The sequence below is a fragment of the Copadichromis virginalis genome, linkage group LG5 (genome assembly GCF_057382275.1).
Source record: "Copadichromis virginalis isolate Kocher_CV1m ecotype Utaka linkage group LG5, C_Virginalis_male_GT1.1, whole genome shotgun sequence".
Classification (NCBI taxonomy): Eukaryota; Metazoa; Chordata; class Actinopteri; order Cichliformes; family Cichlidae; genus Copadichromis; species Copadichromis virginalis.
This window is the reverse complement of record NC_140622.1, coordinates 32,681,860-32,707,116: the sequence shown is the minus strand read 5'-3', so window position 1 is coordinate 32,707,116 and position 25,257 is coordinate 32,681,860. Positions and strand designations below refer to the sequence as shown.

The 25,257-nt window shown below is 39.0% G+C and overlaps 1 protein-coding gene across 2 annotated transcripts in view; it reads left to right on the top strand.

The window, feature by feature from the left end:
• ephb2b (eph receptor B2b) overlaps positions 1-18,447 on the top strand; it is a 126,738-nt gene extending 108,291 nt beyond the window's left edge. The window contains exons 7-16 of one of the 2 annotated variants that reach the window (XM_085457387.1): positions 61-223; positions 1,812-1,920; positions 3,608-3,672; positions 5,275-5,388; positions 5,506-5,753; positions 9,195-9,410; positions 9,845-9,994; positions 11,612-11,805; positions 12,433-12,588; positions 13,712-18,447. In XM_085457387.1, coding sequence (XP_085313513.1) covers positions 61-223; positions 1,812-1,920; positions 3,608-3,672; positions 5,275-5,388; positions 5,506-5,753; positions 9,195-9,410; positions 9,845-9,994; positions 11,612-11,805; positions 12,433-12,588; positions 13,712-13,820 — 1,524 coding nt within the window. In that variant the 3' untranslated portion in view covers positions 13,821-18,447. Of the gene's footprint in view, positions 1-60; positions 224-1,811; positions 1,921-3,607; positions 3,673-5,265; positions 5,389-5,505; positions 5,754-9,194; positions 9,411-9,844; positions 9,995-11,611; positions 11,806-12,432; positions 12,589-13,711 lie in introns of both variants that reach the window. The other variant, XM_085457385.1, reaches the window with a different exon arrangement.
• The last annotated feature ends 6,810 nt before the right edge of the window (positions 18,448-25,257 follow it).

Genomic DNA, 25,257 nt, shown 5'->3' with positions numbered 1-25,257 from the left:
TTATTACTAATGTTCCCAAATTTAACATTTTGTTTTCTTTAACATGCTTTTTTCTTGCAGGACCAATCAGAATATAACTCTACCACTATCAGAAGCCAGACCAACACTGCAGTCATCCGCAGCCTCAAGCCAGGAAGCATCTACGTGTTCCAGGTCCGGGCCCGCACCGTAGCTGGGTTTGGACGTTACAGTGGCAAACTGTACTTCCAGACCATGACTGAGGGTGAGAATTCAGCCAATGTTCACCAGAGCACGCAGGGCTGTTATCACCTTTCATGCGTGGCCTGCCGACACACCATGTTGTATAGTATGAATTCAGACAGCTGCTGGAATGCGAAGGAAGCATGTTGTGGTGTAAACAATCCCAATACCCGAAACCATATAAGACAGGCCTTGAAGTCATATTCTTATTTCCATTGTCCTTTTTTCAGCAAGAGCAACCTTAAATATTTTATTCGTATAATAATTACTATCCTCCTTTTCAGCGCTGCAGATTTCTTTCCTTTGTGTTGTTAAACAGATTTCTTTATGAAAAGAAAAAATGTAGCTTTTTTGTTTTTAAGCTTTCAAGTCAAACACAAGGTACTGCGATACCTTATCTTTGTACTGCAATATAACTAAAGACGAAGAACATTTAGAAGACATCAGTGGAATTGTTTAATTTTAGAACCAAGCCTGGGTTTTCCCCCTCTGAACATCATATTTCCTGTGCCTGCGGTGCCGTCTTCAGCCTTTAATACAAATATCCTTGATGCCGTGCTAATGCTACAGGTATCAAACTGTCTCGTACCTGTAAATATTGTGTAAACATAGACTCTAACGTGTGTGTGTGTGTGTGTGTGTGTGTGTGTGTGTGTGTGTGTGTGTGTGTGTGTTTGAAAGAAGACTAAAGGAAAAATGACAAGCAAATGAAAAGTTAAACAGAAAAAACAGAAACTACTGTGCTTGTAACTATATTTTTGAAACTGGGGTTTCAAAAGAAAAGCACAGATGCTTTAATTAATTATTAAACTGTATTCACATCAAAGTTTAAAAAACAAATACAATTGTACAGAGAAATTATTACATCAGCGAATTCTCAGCAGAGTTCCAGCAACCTACATCAGCACACTATCAATCACTTGCACTAATTTTATTCTTGATGAATGATTGAAGACTCCAAAGAGTTTATTATATGTTATTAATGATTTAGGCAACACTTCTAGCCCCACACAACTTTGTAAATAATAAAAATAAATAATACAAACATGACGTAGTTGTAAATAACATCTTGGTGGTGAATATTGTTCATTAATAAATGTGGGTTTTTTTTCTACTACCACCTACATTACATCGTATTATGAACTATTAACTATTACTAAAAAGCAGTGGGAAACTCACACACCCATTTGTCTGGAAGATTGCAAAGTTGTTTATCATTCGTGGTACTCAAGAAAAGAATCTGGCGCCGTGGCTGTGTGCACATTCAGTAGCTGGTTTCCCATTTTTGGCTGCCTGATCAGTCTGGGTCTCACCCAAACATGCTCTCTCTCACTTCACACACTTTCTGCCAGATGATTTGTCCATATCTGTGGCATCTGAACACATTCACTGTGCTTTGGAAAATGGTGCATGCAACCAGTCAAGATGCCAAAATGCTCATCGGTTCACCGAGCCGTATGTTTGTCTGTCACCCATTGCTCCCTCCATATGCAGTGGCTCAGACGCTTGCCCATATGTTTCAGCTTGTGACTCTGCGTGAGTGGGTGTGTGTATTTTTACATGACACATGTTTATCTGTGTTTATCTATATATCTTTTTTCTTTCTACAGCGGAATACAACACCAGCATTCAGGAGAAGCTGCCTCTCATCATTGGCTCAGCAGCTGCTGGGTTGGTGTTCCTCATCGCGGTGGTTGTCATCATCATCGTCTGTAATCGGTGAGTCAGTTCTGACACAGAGTTTATTAAACTGCTCGCTGATATAATGTCTGAACAGGCCTGCAACATGAGCACTTTTTATTTGTTGAGTTTTTATTAGTAAGCTTATTCGGGGTCATGGCTTCATAAATGTGATTTTGCAGCGATGAAAACAATTTGATTAACATATATTAATTCTTAATAAGTTTCAGTCTCGCAGCAGCAAAAATAATAAAATGTGCTTTAATAATAAAAGTCTGGATCTCTGAAATTAGAGCTCTTTGGATGCTCACACTCAGACGGTGCCAGAGGTTTATAATGCAAGATTAAGAATTCAGTTCTCATTATGGCCGCTTAAATTAAAAGTGTAGCCATCCACCTGTACAGCATTTTAATTCACAGAAGAATGGACAAGATTAATTTTTCAGTGTTCTATAGGAGATCTAACCCTTTTTTTTTTTCTTTTTTTACTATGTAGGCAGGCTATTTTGCTTAGACATGTCACTGTCATAGATCGTGATGAATACTGTAGATCAGGGGTGTCAAACTCAAATACACAGTGGGCCAAAATTCAAAACTGGAACAAGGTTGCGGGCTAATGTTAATATTTATTGAAATATATTTATTCCTCCACATATAAGAATGAATCTTTTCTTATGGACTAAAACACGTTTTGCTGAAAAACTGAATGTGGAACAAGCAAAGCTTAATACTAAACAATATATATATTAGCTGTATAATACCAGTAGGCCAGCTCTAATAGTAATTTGGTATGGCTTCGCGGGCCAAATGTAATTAGGCTGTGGGCCAAATTTGGCCCGCGGGCCAGAGTTTGACACCTATGCTGTAGATCATACAGTGCAAAAAAAAGGTAAAAAGAATCTGATCTGATGTGCCATATATTAAGTTAAGTCTGTAATACTAAAAACTAGCTCAGTGGCTAAAACTATGATACAGAAACAGAATTTAAAAAATTGCTTTTTCATCTAACCGAAGTATAATCTTGTTAGGGTTTTGTTTGTTTTGTTTTGAGCCAGAACTTAGGGTGGCGCTCTGAGATATCTGGTTATGGTGGTGCGCTTAGTTACAAGTTGGATTCATAAGCAGAAACGATGAAGTGTATACCTACAGTGCTAAGTAACAGATACTCGAGTCTTAGTAACAAAAAACTTGAGCACAAATTTCTTCGTTTTCTGTAGCTGAATTTGGGGATTTTAGCAGTCAATGAGGGATTAACTTGTTTTTGGCGAAAGCCTCAAGTATTTATTGGAAGATCTGTAGGAATTGGCAATACCTGATATTTTTGTATTTATTTATCTGTGAAGAAGACCTCTGTCATGTTCTGTTTGAAGAGTCTCTGTGATGTTACCGATTACTATACAAGCTTATCTAATTGAAAATTGAGATTTATGTGTTTACCAATAACCCCCACCCATGTTATCATTATATGAACTTGGGGAAGGAGGGAGAGACATGCAGATTCATGCAGTTGCCCAACTGTTGTGTACTGGAAAGAAAATCGAATTAGTACGACTGCATAGCTGGATACTTTTCTCTGTACAGCAAAAGGCTTCTCTGCTCACCAAGTCCTGGCTTGCAGCAATCTCCTCAGTTTAGGTAGACCTGGGGGTGTTTGATTTGTTTCTCTCCTCCTCCCTGCTCCTTTTCCTTGAACCAGTGCTAGAGTTCTTTGTCTTTCCCCCAGGAGGCGTGGCTTTGACAGGGCAGATTCAGAATACACAGACAAGCTGCAGCACTACACCAGTGGCCACAGTGAGTAAACCACCACTCCTCTCTGCTTGCGGTCACCATTGTTTCCTCCTCCTGCACCAGACACACCTGTCTCCATGACTACCACGTCACATAGTCATCTCCATGGCTATCACTCAGACCTCATGCTGCCACACACACCTGTCTCCATGGCTACCACCTTGCATGCTGGTGTCCTTGGCTACAGCCCTGCACAGCACCCCATTATTTGCTCGTCCCCCACTTTGTTATTTGGATCTGCTCACTCAGAGCTTGGATTTAACCACATCAAAACCAGTGTTCCAAGTGTGTGCGTGCGTGCGTGTCTGTGTGTGCGTGTCTGTGTGTACTGTGAAACACATTTCATAGTTAACTAAATCCATTGTGCCAGAAATAGGTCAGTCTTTACTCACGTTAAGGCCATTAGCATGCTAATGCACGTGAGTCATTTGTCATTGTTAAAAAATTCAAAAGACTCTGAATGAATGAAATTACTCAATGATTTTCTTCGTTTTCAGGCAGTGCAATATCATAGGGACAATAATGCAGAGATAAATCTGTGAAAAAGGACTGAGTAATTTCACCACTGCTTCATCTAAGATCTTAAAGCTAATCTGTCTCTGTCCTGCATGATTGGAGAAACAGAGATCTGTTTTGAGCTCAAGTTTATGACCTAATCTAAATTTGTTTATTTTATTTTGTAATTACCACTCTGCTTCATCTTTTTTGTGTAAAATCCTCTGTGTGAAGAATTCTAGTTTAGTTCAGTTTCACTGAGCTAGTGAAAGGCGTGGGTATTTCACAGCTATTAACATCAGAAGCCAGTGTGCCTTTGTCCTCACACCAGTCACAGTTCAGACTTCTGCCCTTGCTCTTGGTGGTCTTTGCCATCGCATGAAGGTGGTCTGTTAAACAGTGCTACAGCTTGGGAAGAGATTTTAGGGTTTAGTAAATGGGGTGGGGGGTTTCCTGGTAAGCTCGTCTCCATCTGTTCGTCTCTGCACCGTGTTTCTTCAGCGTTGTGTGCCAGGTTTTGAGGCAGTCTGCTAGCTCGGCTAGCTCTGCAGTGGACCATTAGTTCAGTATCCATTCAAATAGCCTCTGGCTTGATGTGTAGGTATGAGCTTAATAATCGGATTTAAAACTTGGGACACTTAAGTCCCTGAATGCTTAAAAGCCACCTTAAGCCAATTTACCTGGCACTAGGGCTTAGGATAGCCAATTTATTTCTTGGAGTGGGGCTAAGCAATTCTGATATATGGTCCAGGTTTCTTTCCTGGGTGTTAATGGCACTATGACTCACAGGAGATTATACATATATATTTTAACCTGCCTTATCATAGGACTGGAGGTACCATGTCCTTGCTGCCTGAATAGCCATGCACGATAGCCATGAGGCACTACTTATAACCTCTATTTGTAACTACACTACTGCTTCCATCTTTCAACCTTCATCGCTTGAATGTCACACCAGAAATCCCATAATTGTACAGGAGTGTGTGAATGCAAGGTGAATTGCTTGTTAATGTGCCTCACTGCATTTGGCTGTCAAGCCACAGCAGTGTAAGCATGACCACAGGAATCAAATATTATAGCTGTACTTTCCTTTTTTACAAGTGACTCCAGGAATGAAGATTTATATTGATCCGTTCACATATGAGGATCCCAATGAGGCTGTGAGGGAGTTTGCGAAGGAGATTGATATATCCTGTGTGAAGATTGAACAGGTCATTGGTGCAGGTAATGGAAAAATCTGACTGAAACGTGGCCAGAATACGACGCAATGTTTGCTGAATTCTAAATAGCAGTTGATGCAAACTTTAATTAAACAATTTTTTCTATGCAACCTCTTTGCAGGGGAGTTTGGGGAGGTGTGCAGTGGCAACCTAAAGCTTCCAGGTAAACGGGAGATGTTTGTGGCGATAAAAACACTGAAGTCTGGCTACACAGAGAAGCAACGGCGAGACTTCTTAAGCGAGGCCAGTATCATGGGCCAGTTTGACCATCCTAATGTGATTCATCTGGAAGGTGTGGTCACCAAGAGCAGTCCCGTTATGATCATCACTGAGTTCATGGAAAATGGATCTCTGGACACTTTCCTCAGAGTAAGTGACTACATGTTTGCATTATTTAGCCTGGGTCTCATCCGTGATAGATTTTTTTTTGTCTCAATATTGCGCCTGTGATTTAGTCTTCTTCTACAAATTTTAATTTATGTGGTCTACATAGTACTAAATGAGATAATTATTGCACTGATTTATGTTTGCTGCTAGTTGCATGGTTAGCCGTATATTAATAATGACAAACTGGCAGTGAGTCAGACTGACTTATGAAACTGAAAGCTCTTTATTGCAGCTGTTTTGCTAACAGTAACATTAACTTCACACACTGACAAGATGAACTGCTTCACTGCTTTGAATTTTAGAGGTCTCAATTCAGGGCTTTTCTTGTGACAAGCCTAAAAACTGATGTGATGGTATTAGCAGAATGAGTTTTTTGACAACAGTGTCTGTTACACTAGACAACTGCTGTTTCCTGCTAACTACCTGTCAAAAACTGACAAGAGGCAATCACCCCTACTATGACAAGAGCATATTATTATCAAGAAAACAAGGTTTTCATTTTTTTTTTTTTAATTTTAGTTGCTATGCCAAATCACGGAATTAATGCTAATTAGCTTCACTTCAGTAAATTTACCTCCAATGGTTGTTGAAGAAATGCACAGTTGTCAGTTTGAATTTTTTTAGCATCTCCTGATTATTAATGCACTGTTAATTACAGTTTGTGAAGTTCTTCTCAAAATGTAAAATTGCAGCTTTTGCATTTTGTAAGTAGGATGGTTTTCAGATTGCAGTGTTAATATGAAAACATGAATCATTCAGTCATATTAGTTTGCTGGTTATTTAGATGCATCACAACCAAGAATACTAAATGGTATTTGCACATAGACACGTGCACGCAAACGCACACTGACAGTTACACAAGTACTTCTCAAATAATTTGATGTCATTTATGCACTCGTTTAGTCTTAGTTCAAGGAAATATTATTCATAAAATCTCTCCAGTATAGTCAGTGAGTTACAGTGTTAAAATTGTTCTCATCAATCATGCATCTCACACACACTGAATGTGTGTTCACCCCAGCACTAACATTTTTTACTCCGAGTTTCTCTTCAAAGTGAAACCAATAATAAATATAGAAGCATTTTAAGGTAGACTGCAGCACTGTCTGTGTGCTTTTCTATTTTTCTTGTCTTTACTTGTGTTTACTCTTTCTACTTAATATGCTGCAATGTGTATGGATGCACATACATATCAGACTATGGATACAAAGACCCTCCCACCAACCACTCCTTGACAAGAAATAAGGATTGCTCCCAAGATTTTTAATTTTCATAATCTTAACCAGAGAAGGATATTAGAATGAGGCAGGCATGCTCTGCCATTTACAACCCCCATAAATAATTAAGATACTTTGCTAGAGTTAAAATGAGATGTCAGATGTTTAAAAATGATACTGGATATGAGATGAGATATCAGACAAACCTTTACCATCTGTCTTGGGATGTGAGTGAAATAAAAATGCATCTTAGACTAGTAGATTTGTATATTTTATATGGATTAATCTAGCCTTATTGCTTAATTTCCATTTTCTCAGTGAACACCAGAACCACTGCCTTTCTTCTTTGTTTCCCATGGTATTTTTGGTTAATTATTAACTACCAGAGAACAGTCTCTATCTCTTTAAATGATATCCTCCAGTTTAGCTTTCCTAGGCCATGATTTAAGAAACAAACATCCAAGCTCCTGTCAGTATACTGCTCAGACTGGTTTCAAAATCTTTCTTTGCATTCTGCCTCTGACCTCTGAGAGGGAAAGGATCGTCTCTTTTTGGAATTTGATCTTGTGGCTCATGGTGTTTGTGTATATTTAGATCTTTGCTAAACATATTTGACAGCACATTGTACTCAAAGCAACAGGGAACGCCTGCAACGCCTCATGGTGACAGTTTATGACAACAGTTGCTGACAGTGTCAAAGCCTCCGAACATGGTTTGTGTCTTCTCTGAGGTGATTGGTGGGCGGTTGTTTAAATGGTCACTGCAGTGAGCTGCCTGCAGGAGGACTGTCTCCCCTGCTGCCTTCTGCAGCAAACCTGCAGCAAGGTAGAGAAAGGAATAGATCGATCAAGGCTGGGGGTTGTGTCTGCAGCTCAATATGAGGTGAGAAAGTACAAAAAATGAAATTCTGTCTCTAATGTGAAACACTGCTTTCATATTAGTCACACTAGACCTTCATTCACAAATTCATGGGTATTACTTCCAGTTAGTCTGACCCCAAAGACTTTGGATGAATCTTTCCAATTAAAGTATATGCAAACATAGCTTTCAGATGAGGTGGCACTGTGTATTTGTGAGAAAAGTTTCATGAATAATGCATTCTGCTTAATTGCTGTGGTAGACAAGGAGGAGCAGCTTGACGTGAGGAGAAGCATCCACTCGGCTAATGAGCAGCAAAGTGTTTGAAAGAAAAATGGGCTAGAGGAATTTGGCTGTGCTCTGGGCCTTGTTTGCCTGCCCTTCCAATTCCACTTCTTAGCCTTTTTGTCTGTTCACACCCGGCTCTGAGCTCCCATGCACCATCCTGTGGAATCTTTTGTTTTCCAGGCAACGTGGTGGGTGGTGGGGAGAGTGCAGGTGTGCACAGTTGGAGTCACAGCTGCACCACTGCTCCAGACGCTCCCCACGTATGGGGTAAAGCCCTAACCAAACCAGGGCGGGGAACAGCTGTAGACTGCCAGCCAGACCTAGCTTAGTCCTGCCCGTCCGTGCTGAGCAGAGTTGGACAAACCCAAACATTGTCTTCCATGTGTTTTGTTAAAGGAAAGCCAATACGTTATAGTAACTTTCTACGCTGACATTATGGGCTCGGGTTTCAGGCAGATCTATACATGTTTTTTTTCTATATATAATCTAACTATATTAAACTAAAGTGTGGATTTGTAGCACATTTTTAGCAGAGTGTGTGGAAGAGTTAAAAGAAAGAAAATGACATTATTAACATTTTCATCTCTGAAAAAAGAATGTTTAAATTGTATGCAACAAAATAAAAGCTCTAAGCATAAAAAATGTGACATTACAACACCACTGCTCTTCATCACCAGTGGTGCTTGAAATGTCACATTTTATTTGGTGCATCAAATAGATAATGCCTATAGTGTATGAGCACAGCACCATGTCCCTTTTGGATGTATTTTTAGGTATAGTCTTTTTGAGTCTCAAGCTGGACACAACATTTTTTTTTAAGTTTAATAAAAAGTTTAAGGCAAGACAGTGAAAGTTTTTTTTTTTTTTTAATATTAAACCATGACTGATGATCCCGAAAACACAATTTTTAAACTTGGTTGAGAATTAACAAATCTAAAGATGAATTTGCACTGATGGTCTAACTGTATGTACATATTGTCCTGCTGTGAACCAGAATTTCTCCTCTTTATGAACCCCTCCGTGCAATACGTGGTTGTAATTCAATACATCTCTTTTACAGCAAAACGATGGGCAGTTCACAGTGATCCAGCTTGTTGGTATGCTACGCGGCATCGCCTCGGGCATGAAATACCTTGCCGACATGAATTATGTGCACCGTGACCTTGCTGCCCGAAACATCCTGGTCAACAGCAACCTTGTGTGCAAGGTGTCAGACTTCGGCCTTTCACGCTTCCTCGAGGATGATACGTCGGATCCTACTTACACTAGCGCTTTGGTATGAAAGAATCAAGTCTTCCCTTCACCTAATGAGACACGAGACACACAAGCAGTCAATTAAACTGTGTCTTCTAAATGATTTACATGATTTTGCAAATGACCACGTGGCTTCCATTCGTCTGCTGCTGGCAGAAAGTTTTATAGGTTATTTTAAGGGTTAAGTCAAGCTCTGGCGTGCATACTACAGTGCACTCCCAGACTGCTTTCCCTATCAAGACAAATATCACCCCTTCACCTGTTCTTTACTTCCTCTCTCTCCAGTATTTCATGTACCACACTTTCCTCCCAGGGGTTTTGTTATATCCATCTCCCAGTTTGGATTACCATCAGCATTGTTGCCATGAACAGTGTCTCTCTCCGGAGCCAGGACACTGTGACGGTCAGGTTTCGGTCTTGCGTCTTTTGCTGAGGTTGTGCCCTTTGTGTTCACAGGGAGGGAAGATCCCTATCCGATGGACTGCACCCGAAGCTATCCAGTACAGAAAGTTCACCTCTGCTAGTGATGTGTGGAGCTATGGGATTGTCATGTGGGAAGTCATGTCCTACGGAGAGAGGCCTTACTGGGACATGACTAATCAAGATGTATGTATTTAATTTTTGCTGAAATAATTTTTAAATTGGCTGTTCTTAATTCTTTAGACAAAGTTCCCCTTGAAACATTTTAAATGAGGCCTTACTACGGGTACATTTTGGGTATCTGAGTTTCATTACAGCCTCAAATTCCTTAGAGAGGCATTTTGCCATCGTATCTGCTTTCCCTTAGCTAAACAGCAGCTTTCACACATGGGCTTTATATGAAAATTTCCCCGCACTCGCCACAGAGACATAATCAGATCATTTGAAATGCACAGCCCTGCTCAGTGGACAATTTCTGCTCTTGACTGGAGCCTCCATTTTCTATCTCCCTCTGGGTAGTGGATGGGAGAGCAAATTATGGGGAGAGAGATAATGAAAATAGTTTCAAATTGAAAGTGAGAACACTAATGTGCTAAGAGGGACTGAGGACCTCAACAGTTATCTTATTAGCAGCTCCAGATAGTGTTTCTGCTCCATCGGGGTCCTCGTTTGGAGGTCTCATGAATGAGATTAATCTGGGTCTGAATGGAGCTTCTTTAATGGTCCTGATAATGAGCAGGGGATTGGGCATCCTTGTCACAAGTGTCCTCTGAGTTGTTTCACTCTGTTAGCCGTGCACCACCTCTGTGTTCTCCCTCGACCAACAACATCCATGGCACACGTCAGACACATATTTAAGGTGGCTTAATGGGGAGAAAGCATTAAATACATTTTAAAGGCCGGAGATTAAGTCACTGTTGGCAGAGTGTAAGGGGAAATGTGAAGTTGTTGGAATAAGGTTTATGTTCCTACTGACCTAACTAGAGTTTCACACCTCTTCAAAATCGGAATTAACATAGTGAGTTCTGTACAAAAATATTCCACATATATTATATATATATGGAATAACTGTAATTAAAAGTAATTTAAATATTTCAGCCATTACTTTGCACACTAATGCACAAAGTAATGGCTGTAGCAGTTCACTGCTTAACGGATGTTTTCATTTAATCAGAAATGAAAGCATCAGCGCCGGGATTTAGTTGTGTTAGATGTGGCTGTGATGAATTTTTACTGTGGATGGAGCATTACTCTATAAAGCTAAGATAATAATAATTAATAACTGTATTTGTAAGGGAAATATTGAGAATTCTTTTTTTAGGCGTGGGATACTACATCGTTAAAAAATTTAATTGATTTAATTTCCCAATAAAAAGCAGCTGCTTCTTATAACTTTTCAAAGTTTTATGAGCCATTATTTTGGCACTCTGAACAAAGATACTTTTCTTTTTCTCTAAGTCTTAGAAATATCACTAAATACATGTAAAGTTTACCAAAAAATAAAAATGTAAATCTTTTTTGTTTTTCCTTTTCCTACCTTACATGATTTTATTTTCAAAAGCACTGCTGCAATTAACAATCTAATAACGTAATGTATCATAATATATTGTCAGATAAACATCCATACTTTCAAATGTAGCCCATGTAATTCAGTATTTTAAACTATCATATTGTTATTTATAATTAAGGAAAGATGTCTTCACATCTTCCAGAATTGGCTCTTAAATCTCTTCTCCCTAAAAATCAGTTTCCTCCTTGTAGAGCCTCATAGCGGCCCTTAGAAATCTTTGTCTCCCCCTGCAGGTCATCAATGCCATTGAGCAGGACTACCGGCTTCCCCCGCCCATGGACTGTCCCAGTGCCCTTCACCAGCTCATGTTGGACTGCTGGCAGAAGGACCGCAACAACCGGCCCAAGTTCAGCCAGATTGTTAACAACCTTGACAAGATGATCCGTAATCCTAACACACTGAAGGCGATGACCCCTTTATCTTCAGGGTGAGTGAAAAACAGATTTTGTCAATGATAGAATATAAGCATCAGAGTCTTTCTCCATAAAAAGACTCTGTCTCTCTAAATTCGTCCTCTTGCTACAGTGTCATCCACAGCACCGTCAACTTTTGTCTCTTGTTTCCCATGGCGCCGAGCGGTTATGTAAATTAAAGCCTTGGTTTGATAGATCAGATCCTTCCCACGAATGCTTCAGGCAAATCCTCGATTGAAGCACTTTCAAAATTTTCAAAACATTTGAAGCGTTTCTGCTCTGGGTGTTAGTTTCCTTTGAGAGCCAGGGTTTACTGATTTCCATTATCCCCGTCTGTAGTTTAGTTTGTGGTGAACTGCAGGACCAAGGGCCAAATTTTCCACATAGACTGAGTGAATATATTGGCTCCCTGAAGCCTATCACTTCATTTGGAAAATACCCTTTATGAGGAATCACTTTGGAAAATATTGGTTCATGGATAAGGCCGGTGGGATTTTTGGAAGTTCCGTCTCAAATTTTGAAAATGTAATGTAATAATTCATCTTTGAATCATACCCAGGTGGTCTAGACTGGCTTTGATGTTCAAGCTGCCATTTTGTATTATCGTTGTTCTTAACGGGCCCTGCTTGTGTCCCCTTCAGTGTTCATCTCCCTCTCCTGGACCGCAGCATCCCAGACTTCTCCAGCTTCAGCACTGTGGATGAGTGGCTGGATGCCATCAAGATGGGCCAGTATAAAGACAGCTTTGCCAATGAGGACTTCACTACATTTGATGTGGTGTCTCAGATGACCATGGAGTAAGTGCTGATGATTGCTGGTATTCTGGATACGATAAGGAAAAAGGGGGGAAAAAAGATCACAAGAAGTGGGTTTGCTGAGTCTCATATATACCTAAAACTTGAACGAGCACCAGACTCTGCCTCTGGCCTGTTCGAAAAGACGCAAGCACTGCATGCAATTAGCAGATTGTAATAATGCAGTTGCAAGGCTGAACCATCGGCACAATAGCTCAGAGCTATAAAATCAGCCTTTATTCTCTGCCATGTGTTCAGCAGGCCTCTCTTTGACCTCACTTTAAAGATTAAGAGGAAACATCAGAATGTGGGGTCAGTTTCATGAAATACTAAGAGAACAATTACCCCAAACATATAAAATAGAATCTTGTTAAGAGTGCCACATGTAGAGAAATTGATTTAAAAAAAATGCTGTCAGTGTATAACAGTATCACATGCCTGACATTGTTTCACAGAAATGTTGAGCTTCAGTTCTTTTGAAGAAAACAGATGGTAATGGGTAATTCAACAACTTTGATTACTGCTGAGACTTAGCAGTAGAAGAAAGAAAACTAATTATTTTATGGATAAGAAACACATTATAAGCAAGTGATATTTGGGGCCGAAGCCTTGAGACAATGTGGGACTGGATATTTCAGCGGGAACTCATGATCTTTGTAACGGATGTTCTCTATGGTAGACTTTAGTGAAAAACATGTTGCGATTTTGGCATTGTATACATTCGATTTAGTGGTGAGAGACAGCCAGAAGACTTCCTTTACAAAAAAACAACTGACGTTCAAGCTTTATTTTTGTTTTATTTCTAACCTCAGTGCATGGACACACAACTGTGTCTTGTCAAAACCATTCGTGCTTTCGTTCGATTACTGTCAAACCGTTTTTCATACATGTGTTTTTTTCAGTTGTAATGCTTGTGTCATGTCTTATGCTGTCATATTATACTGTGATATGTGGCGATATGTTGCTACCAATTTCTGACTTTTTTGGCAAATGCCCGTTTGTCTTTTACATGCATATTGTGGGTGGATGGAAAGATTGAAAGATAGATGGAATAATAGGTCGTGAAAGACTGTTTTATAGCCTGTGGTAACATCAGCCTAACATCTGCTTCTGTCTGTACTTCCAGTGACATCCTGAGGGTTGGTGTGACGTTAGCAGGCCATCAAAAGAAGATCTTGAATAGTGTCCAGATGATGCGGGCACAGATGAACCAGATCCAGTCGGTGGAGGTTTGACCCTCCCAAGTGGAGCAGAGGGAAAAATAAGGCGGTTGGGATGCAGGGCTCTGGGTGCAGAGGATGGAGTTGATGTTTTTTTTTCTTTTCTTTTTTTTTCCATGTGACAATGTGTCTGGTCTTCCCACCAGACTGCCATTCATCTCCCATTCCCTTTTCCACTTCCCTCCGTGCTCCTCCTATCCCCTTACCCTGACTCTCCCTCCATCCTTGGGATCAGCTGTGGAGAGTTAGGAATACAAAAGTCCTTGTGAAGAAGCATCAGACCGCCCACAGCCAAACCACCTTTAGAGCCAGAAACATGGGAGGTTAGACGTGACCAGCAATGCATTTTTTTCAATCTTCCACCTTTTTTCATTGATGTTGTTTTATTTTATTTTATTTTATTTTTTGGTTTGCTTGTTCTGATAATTTTTTAAAGAATTTTTTAAAGAAAAAAAAAAGAAGAAAAACTGAAAAAGGAAAGGAGTTTATCTAAATTTATAGATGATATAAGGTTGAACACTAGATGAACTGAGTAGGAAAGCTACCCTTTAAAAGGGCAACAAAAAAGAACACAAGGAAGAGTTGAGGAGACTGCTCTCGACAAGGCCTGGATTTTGTTTTTTTGTTTTTGTTTTTAATTTTGGACATTGTTCAAAAACACAGAAATTCTCTGTGGTTTTCAGAAAGGCAAGGTGTGGAGGAGACTAGGTGATCCGATGTGTACACCCAACTGTTTCCCCGGGAAAGATGATATAAAAGAGTGAACTAGACAACTTTTGCCACAGACAATGTCAAAACCACTTTCAATCAGACTGATAAACAGTGAAATCAACACTGAAGAAAAAGGAAAAAAAAAAAATCTCATTGCAAGTAATTTTCTATATTGTGTGATATTTTGTGATGAAGACTCCCTCTCACCATGCTTCCTCTCACTAAAGAAAATTTAAGTGTTTTTTTTCCTCACAGCCTGCCAAATAGAAGTATTTTGCACCCCAATCATGATCCTGTACTGTACATATCAAATGCACATGACCTGCCATAAAACGATGACTCAGAGATAGCTATTGTAATTAAACAGTTCAGGAGCAGAAGAACTGATTGCAAAGGCGGTGGGCTTGAGTTTATTTTCTTGATTTTTTTTTTTTTTTTTTTTAAAGCAAACTGAATACCTGTGTAGTCATACAAAAAGAGACAGGTTATACATTAGAATCCACGTGCATTAAGTCTCTGTTAAAGCTTCCTCACTCATGTTCATCTCCGGTGCTGTGTGTCCGCATGTGCACATGCATAACACATGCACAAAGAAGCAGTCGCTCCCGAAACGTCGGGACTTGTTTGATAGCATGCTGAGTGAGTGGTTAATTTCACAGTGCTTTGATTTGCTGCAATTACTAGAACTCTGTTTGGTAAGAGCTTAGATTTGACACACTTTACAGAGTGTAATGCGTCTGCATTATATTCGGTCTTCTTCTGCCAGTTTTCCTTTTCTAAACAAATTCGTACATTTTTCTTCCTCGCGCACACAATCCGAATCGTGAATGGACTTTTCAGCGAGATGTTGACTGAATGGAAAAACATGCAATGCGTTGTATTAATTTCTCTATTGGTATCAATGAACTGCTATTATTACTTTAAGATTTTTTTTCTGCACTGAGTCTACTGTGTGACTCCAACAAAACACTCTGGATCTTCCATAAATGCTTTGAAATTATTTTTGAATCATGTTGGTGCACAAAACCATGTAGATAAATGGCAATTTCATGTAACAGGCCTTGGCTTTATTTAATAGACAGTATATGCATTTATTTTATGGTTTCCTGTGAAAGGTACTGTCTAATGAGTTCAGAGCACTCAGTCATTGTTTGTGTTGTGGTCAGTAACCCGTTGGAAGGGTTATGGGGGGAAAGATGGAGTGTATAGCAATGCAGTCATTCTCCAGCGATGGTGAATGTTGAATCAGACAGGGGTTTATGTACACAGCCACTAAATGTTATCAGCAGTGGAGAGCTCCCACTGAGCTGCGCTCTGAGACCTGACAGCCAGACATGGATGTCCAGCTGTGAGCCATCGGTCAGATGTGTCTGGTCACAGCGGGGCAGCCGCACCCTGATCACTGCTGCTCTGTCCAGGCACTGATTCCTTCCCCGTCCTCTTGATCACAGACATGCCTGTGGGCCACCTGTCTGCCGCTTCCACTGATCTCCACACAGTCGGCTTCCAACAGTTGTCCGGTTTCATCTCGGCGATTTTAAAAGAATCTACAGCAGCAGGCGAACTGCCACTCGTGAGTGGGGCAGTTGTGTCATGTCTTGTCCTAATGCTGCATGCCACTGAGTATGAGAGAAAGATTCCTCGGGACCGGACAATGCTTCCATGTTTGCTTGCACCAAATCCTCAGATGTAGACAGGAGTTCCCAAGACAGCTTTAGCACCAAAGCCCCTCTTAAAGAAAGTGAGAAACCTCAGTTACTGCTCCACTGTTGTTCTACCTTTCATTATCCCTGCCTGTCCAGAGAATTTAAGGCCAACAGTGGATGGTGGGATTTTCATTCTTTTTCTGCCCTACGCTCTGCTTGGTTATTTTCATCTGCGGTACAACACATCGAACAAATATTTCCCTGGAAGCTTTTCATAACATATGAAACTGAAGGAGGAGACTCATGAGCTGTTAAGTCATAGCTGAGAAGTGAGTGAGAAGTGATGCTGTGACCTAAATGCCACTGATGCCAACATGTAGTCTTCTTTTTTTTTTTCCTGAGTTTTGATTATCTTCCCTTTCCATTTCCCAATACTTAACAGCTCATCAGTTTTATTTAGTTGAGGCTGTACGCTCTCATGGTACAGCAAATATGCTGTCGTCAGGAAAAACACTTAAGAAATTAGACTCAAGTATACACAAGGCTGGTGAGGTTTCGCTCCAGCCCCATTAAAGCTCATTCAGATGCTTGTCCTTGGATGCTGCCAAGACTGTGAGTTATTAATCAAGCAATTATCCTTGACGTTAGCTTCAAGGAAGTACCTAAAACAGGGTGGGCGGACATGCCGCAGTGGTGGAATAGTGCTGAAATTATTCAAATTTCTTTTGGTCCATACTGTCTGTACTTCTTGCAGCTTAGAGAATTCTTTTTCTGAAAGTTTGGTTTTATTTTATTTTTCATTTCATATATTGGAGTTTAAATCTTTTGTTTGAATTTGGAGTGTTTGGAAATGCAGCATGAAGTGTCTGCTCTATGTATCTTATGATTCTCGTGGCACAAAAAAAATATTGTTGCAGATCAGAGCAGTGACCAGCGAGCTCGTATGTTCAACTTCTAGGCTATTGAAAAATGTATAGAAAATGAATTAGTGATTCAGCTAGTGCAGTTTTTATGACAGGCATGTTTCTAAAAGAATTTTCACTCAATGTGATTATTCTTTTATTGCCTCTGAAATCAGACTGAATATTTCATTTAAATGAAATTACTTTTCCATTTTTGTAAATGGTTTTCACAGTTCAGAAGTACAGTAGTATATATCACAATATTCAATCACTTGGAAATTTGATGACTTGTAAATACAGAAGGGTCTTTGTGCTCTTTATTTTATTCACTTACTTATTTTTTCTTTCAGAGCAGTTGCTTTTTACCATTCACCTCCCCCCCAAAAAACAGCATGTATGAGTACCTCAACAGGTGTAGTCTTACCGCAGCAAAAATACGGCATCTACACATGCAGGCTCCAGTTTCCCTTGTTTTCCTCTGGGTAGTAAAGTAGATGCAGTGTGGTGGTGATGCCAGTGATGGTTTCACGCATTTTGTCTCTGCATTTTTCAGAGAAACATCTTGTACTTTCTCCTTTCACATCTGTGAAGAAAAGTAAAACCACTCAGCTCTGTCCTCACCGTGTGCCAATTTTTTGAAGGACGAAGAAAAACCATTAAGCCTCAGTGTTACAGTTACGTGACCGTGTGCATAAACACGAGCTGTGCCAGCAACTGGGCTGCATATGGACGCCACCTTACTACAGTTTGGTCAGACCTTGAAGTCTAGCTCCTGTTGTGGCAGAAAATGGCTCCTCTTTAATGGCTGCAGACTGAAGTACCAGAGCGCCCTCTACTGCCGTGGTGGTCAATTGTATCTCATTGGGGTGACATTTTCAGGTCCAAGTAGTTTGCGAATGCTGCAGCAGCCAGATTACCAGTGTTTAGGACATTTCAGAAAGCTTCTGCTGATGGACAAATGCTGGCTGCTGCTCAGAGCAGGCCTGAGTCTTTCGCTCAGTTCAACAAGCTTTTCTTCCAGTATGGCATCCTGTCACTTGTGTTGCCTTCTGTTTCTCTCACCCTACCCCAGTCTCTCACTCCACCACTACCACTCTGGCTGTTGGTTAGTGCAGTCAGGGTATCTCTGTGTGCTCCTCTGGTCTGTTAAAGCCTATATTATAGACCAGTGCTGGTTCAGACCACTGTGACTGATGTGGGAGATCCTGTATTTCTGTATAAATGTATATTGACTGTAACCCTGTGAATGATGTAACAATTTCATTATTTGTAATATTGTCATTGGTTTATTTTCTAAAAATGGAAAGCCCAACTTGACTCTCCTCAATAAAAAAAAAACACAAAGAAAAAAAAACATCTGTAATAAAAAGAAAATGTCGATAAGGTTTTTTTTTTTCATTATTTATTGATTTTAAATATCATCATCATCAGCATTTTTAATGTCTGTTTTACAGTGTTTATCTAAAAATATGTGGTGTCACAAACATGAGTGGATGCTGGCTGTGGCACTGCCAGACAGATAATTACTGGTTAAGTCATTTTTTAAGGATATTTTTTAAGTTTACATGTAATAAAAATGTGTCTCTGTGGCAATAGTCTAGTCAGCTGGCATTTAATTTAATCAAGTAAAAAGCAGCTACAAATAAATGCTGTAAGTAAATATATATATTTATTTTTATATATATATTATACTTTTTATATTTATATTTTACTTTACTATTATTTCTTTTGCAATTTAAAAGAATGTCAAATCACTCAAAACCTAGTCACTTGAAATGCCGAGGATTACTTTTTCCTAGCATTAGATACAATTCTTATTAAAATTAAATATTAATCTAGAAAAGCAAAATGTGGTATTTTAGGTTAACATTATGTTTGATACTTATTTGCCTTTCAAAAATTGCCCAATAACATAAATTATTAGAGTAAATGTAAAAAATAAAATAAAAAATAAAAAACAATTTGAAAGCTAAGCCGGGTGACACTTTTGAAAACACCTAAGGCATACTGCCACAAGGAAGCTAGTGCACTGAGGGGGAAAAACAGCCGAAAAGAGCAGGTAAGAAAACTTCAGCTTTCATTTGTTTTTACCCCGATGATATATATATTTTTTTAAAGTCATGGCTGACAAACCCAAAGCAAAACCTTAGTAATACATGAGACATTTAGTCATAATGAAAAGGAAAAGCTCAATTAAGCTGTTGCTATGGCTAGCTTGCTTACATTCAACAGCTAACATGGGGTTTGTTTGTGTTCTACATCGTTTTTTAAGTGTACTGCATGGTGGCCCCATCTACCCATGACAGAGCAGGCATGTAGATGGGTGAAAGATTAAAGAAAAAGCTAACAGAAGTTTCTTAGTAAGGGATTGGGCCACAGCATGCTGTCAGGAAATCTTTGTTAAGCCATTGTATTTACAACTTCCTGGAACTTCTAGTGGAGATGCCATTAATCCATTCACACTGCATTATCAGATGAAACAGAAATCTTTAGCATATGATTCACATAATGTTCACAGATCATTCAGGGAATTGGCAATCTGGAAGAGACCACTCTCATCAGGATAAGAGTTTCATCAGAGTACAACAGAGCCCCAGGATGCCCTCACTGTAGGTGCAAAGGATCTTTTTCTCACTCGCTCTTTTTTTTGCTTTAATATTCCACCTGTTAGTGTTTTTAATTCCTTTGAAATACAAGGTTCAAATCATCATAAGCTTCATTTTCCCCTTGTGCATGCAATATTTGGATTTGTGGCAATATTTTTTGCTGGGTTATGCAGCCTAAAAGGACAAAAAAACTGATTCATAAAAAATCATTTATTTGGTTTGGTCTGCTTAGTTGTTGCTTTCTGTTTTTGCTCAATAGAGTGCTGTTTTTATGTTGAGAATTCTAACATTTAAAATGCCTGACTGTGTGTTTTATGAAAAAAGAAAACTGTAAGAGAAGGGTTATTTAACCTTCAGTGGTACAAGTCCTACTCTGATGGGATTTATTTGAGCTCACAATGAGCTATCCTAAAAAGAAAGGGGGAAAAAAGTCCCGCAGGAAATAATTCAAATTCCTACAGTTTAAAAATTAAATCTTCTGTAGTAACTTCACCAATGCTAAAAGCATGGCTAAAGATTTAGTAAATGCTTTCATGTTCAGAAATGTCGCATTGCATACACATCAAAATGGACTTAGTCTCAAAAGCACCTGCAAATCCAGAGATGATTATTTTAGGTCAAATTAAACATTTAAGTTAGCATCACTTCTCTCAGTGTATGCCCGGAGCCTTCCTACTGCACATTGTTCTGTGGTTTTGTGTCAGAAGTGATTTGACCAACAGCGCTGCCATCTCTCCACAGCTCCGTTTCTTGACTGTAGGTCAGGCTCCTTTCACCTTGCTCAGAGAATTTTGAAACCTCATTAGCAGCCGACGCGTGAAAGGCTGGAGACCTCGACCTGACCCGCTGGAGAATGGCGTGTGTGTTAAACGGTTTACCCCATGAGGAGTAGGGGAGAGGTTCAGGAGTTCAGTGGAGGGGGGTACACCCAACCCTTTTCAACTGCTACCCTTGACCACCCATAATTTCTTCCACTTGGTTATACCTTGATGACTCTGGGCCCAGCACAGTCCAGCATTGGAACAAATTGATAGATTTTTTTTTTTCTCTGAGCGGGGAAGAACATACAGTACACTTGCAAAAGTGGGTGCAAAGAAGATTATAGGTTTTTACGTGAGTGACGGTAGCATTTTTATATTGGAAAATTCATTTAATTTAGGAATATTTCAGGTACTTAAGCAATGTTGTTTTTTTGTTGTAGACTGAATTATGGTTGAATAGGGATAAGGGGGATTTGTAGCGGTGCCTACGGTCTTGTCCTTTGCATAATTCATTGCTACGACACCGTCCAGAGCCCTCCTTTGCACCTGGTGTACCAATTACAGAAAAGAGTTGCGAACCAGCCATGTTCATGTTGGTCTTCTTTTCTTTCATGAAAATAAGTCAGTTGTTGGGCTGTACTAGCGGCTTATTGCCTTTGCAGTAGTGTAAAAAAAAAAGAACCTATATCCAGAAGGCAGGCATGCAGAAGAAAAATTGACCATGTAATAGTCGATTCAAATGTAGAAAAATCTGCAAAAACAGAATCCAGAATGCTAGCTCAAATAGTCAAAACAAAACACCTTTCCAAGAAACAAAGGTAGGCACAACAAGCACACACAGGAAAACAGACGGACTAAAAAGCACCAGGTGTTTATCTAGAGGGGGGATGTGGATGCCTCATTAAAAAGAATCTGAAAATCCCACCCAGTTATTATATTATATTTTTCCACCCTATCTCTTCTAATCAGATTTTCATTTTTTCCAAGCAGTGGAATTTTAGGGTGGCCTTCTCAGTATGTGTTATTTTTAAATTTACAATTTTACAATTATTACTTATTTTTAGATGATCAATATTTGCAGGCATCAACAACTGGAAAAAATAACTTGTGAGCATGAAACTATATTCTACAATAGTTAGTGGTCTCATAATGTCAATGTTTTACTTCAGTTATGTGTACTAAAACAAAATGGACAATTACACTTACAATTGCAATATTTTTTGGCAATTATCAGTTATATTCATTTATAATTTTGCCTGTTAGCATAACTATGCTGACACATACAGAAATGATAATCATACAGTTGTTTACAATATTATTGATTTATTCACACAGTGTCAATATTTATTAGAAGTTAGTGTTAGCAAGAGGTATTATTAAATTATTATTTTCACAGTGTAAGTGGTTACATACACACATTTTTTTATTCTTACCTAAACAATTCTGAATTAAGATTTCAGACCAACAGTTTTCACGTGTACAAATGTTGAATATGTCAAAAAAAACAAACAAACAACTTTTCTTATTTTAGAAAGAGAGGTCTATTTTCCCACACATTTCCTATTTAATCGTATTCAACATAGGACACATACAGTCTGAAAGTTAGCAGACTAAGTTATTAATACAGTACAGTTTTTCTTCTGATTAGGTGAGATAAAGACTAATGTAAGGGTCTGATACTGTGTTTGTTAAATCTGATCATGGTGTTTGTAGAATGGTTTAAAAGCCTAAATAGAATAAAACTAACGTGAAACAATATATTTAGCTTCATGTAAACATAGCTAAGGAACAGATCTGTTTGTGTTGATTTTTTACATTTTTGTTCACATATTTTCTGCCATTTGAGCATTCGAGCATGCCTTTTATTCATATTTTAAAATTGTAATTATCCATTGATCCATTTTTGTGCAATTATAGCTATTTCTTTTCTTTTCTTTAAATTTAATACAGCATTTTAAAATGTATCCAGTGGCACTGTAGTGGGATTGGGAAGAATTTTAAGCTTTTTTCCACTCATCCGCATATGAAGGACTACATAATCCTTACAAGTCAATCAACATCACACTGAGCTGGAATCACCTTTTCGAAATACTTATGCAACATCATCAAAGTTCTGTTTGAAATTAAATAGCAGTAAGTTATGGTGAACCAGTTAGTCAGTTAAAATCAGTTCAAAAGGTTCACATACAAAAAAAAAAATTCTGCCGAACATCTGGACGAAAGCCTGAGCCAAATAAACCAGAAAGAGTAACTTTATAACTTTGATTGGGTTTTCACTTTATATGAAAACATCTAGCCACCAGCTGGGAAAGTTCTAAATAAGGATCTTGGTCCAGATGTCAAAAGAAACAAAGTAACTAAAGATCCATGAGAGATTACGAAGAAGTAGGCATAGCGTAAAAACATTAAATACATTAAAAACTGGCACATGCCTGAAGCAGGTATGTTTTCAGGATTTTCTGAAAATTCATGCGAGCTGCTGTCCAGTATTTTCACATTGCAGAAAATGTCCCTTTTAGGCTGACGGATTTGGAAGCAGGAAATCACTGCAGATTTTCCATAAAGTTGGCTGCAAGATGAAAATCTGTATGTGGCCACCAAGGACATTAAGGCCAGTGTGAGTGAGGGAGGAAGAGTTCACCCGTTCATATTGTGTCGAAAGACCTCCAAATGGGTCAGAACTGTCACAAGCCATTTCCATCATGTCCTGCTCCAGAAACATGATGGAAAGTGGAATTAGAATGAAATAAGACAGTGATTCCTCCGGGCACACGAGGAATGGATCTGCTTACCATACAACTGCCCTTAATTGGCAAGAAGCTCAAAAGTTTGACCCCAGGAGCCAGGTTTTAAGAGAGTTACGAGACAGTGGCTAATGCGGCACAGACTGCTTAGACCCTTTGTCTGGATTGATGAATTAATGTGTCCAAGAAATCTGGACATCTGGGCTTGAGCTTTGGCAAATTACATCCAGCTCTAACTGGACTCTGCTTAATACGGCCCAGCAGGTACAGTAAAAAAGACTCAGGGGTTAATGTGAACCTTGCAAGGACCTTGGTTATAAATAAAAACCACATTTGATCCATGTTGCACACTGCTATGGCTTGGCACTTTAAGCAACATTTAAACAGAAGCCGTTTCCCAAGGACAAGCAACAGCTTTGTTATCAGTATTAACGGTATGAAGCTGGCAAGGCATATAATCAAAAACTAGGGAAATGTGCCGGGTTTGCCATCTTGCACTGCAAGTGAAGCAAAATCTGACTGCAAATACACTGATTATATGTACTTAATAATATATCCAATTGTAAAAAGACAATTAGTTGCCACAGTTAAATCATGCAGTGACATTTGCGTAGCTGCAGAGTGCCAACATCAAAGTGTAAATTCACTGCAACACAGAGAGACTGCTGAACCGCTTTTCTTTTTAATTCCCTTCCACTTGAGTTACACAACCCACAGATGCTACATCGTGTCGGGCAGAACCAAAGGGAATATCTTTCCCTCTTGCAGAAATGCTCACTGAGTTTTAGGCTGAGCTTCATGTCTGCCTCCAGCATGCAAAGGGAGCAAAGCATGAGGGCATGACTCAGAGGAGCTTAGAATGTCTGACCTACATGGCAATATAAATCATATATTCCACTACGTTCCTTATATATTGTTGCACTGGTTCTCATTTTATATGATGTTTTTATTATAATGAGATAGCATGAAGTCAAAGACTTTCCCCCCCAAACAGTGTACCTCAGTTTACTGTTAATAAATTAATAGTTTACTTAATATTGGTCCTGTTGAATAATATGGAAATAATATGGAAATTGTTGTGCTCTGGAAAGCTATAAAAAATAAAAGATCCTGAGCTCCATCTAGTGATAGAGATAAAGAGTTACATTATATCGCTTCTGCTTTAAAGCTCTCAGTATTTAGTTTAGCATGGCTGCCATAGTTCTTTTTTTTTGCTTCTTTGTTTGTTTTTTAGCTAAACAATGTGAAGTCCAGTTAAAAGTCCCAGATACTTCTAACATCAAGACAGAAGTATTTGCTCATTTGTATGCCTGAATGTATTAACAGCTTTTTCATACAGCACATTTCACACAAAAAGCAATCAAATGTGAATCACAAAGGAAAAAACATCACATAAACGGCAAGAAACAGAAGCATAGATCAACAAAGTGCAATTGTTCATTACCATTTGCTGTGAAGACTGGAGAGTCGACAGGTTTTCATACCATCCAATCACCACCAGAGCTGATTTCAGTGATTATGCATTCCTCTGTGGCTGAATAAATGTTAGTAAAATCAGCTGCTGGAAAGAAGAACTGCAGGTACCCAGGGCTTTGACGTTGGTGGGAGTAATGCTTGAGGGGATGAAGAAATGTAATCAACAAAAAGGCTCAGGCACAGGTTTCATTTAATCAGCTTTACTGACAAAAATGTGACGCTATAGTCAGCAATTTGATTTTAGTCAGTCTCTAAAGAGATGAAGCTAGATTTTTGTTTCGAAACATTTAGATGATATTACATCAAATGCTCCATGTGAACATGAGACGAAAGGGTTAGACTAGTCCAGTATTTGGAGTGCGCACGCACAAATAGTCATGTTAAGGTTAGGAATTGAAGCATCCAAAATAAATGTTATATTGCATTTCAGAACCAAAAATTGTCATTTAGAAAAATATGCAGCAGTAGCACATTCATGCAGTCATAAATTCATAGAATAATCTTTTATACTTATATATTCACATCAAGAGCCACAGTAGTAAAGTATTCTTTAAGATCTTTGCAGAAATAATTAAAGCTCAGTCCTTTAGACTTATCCAAACAAAC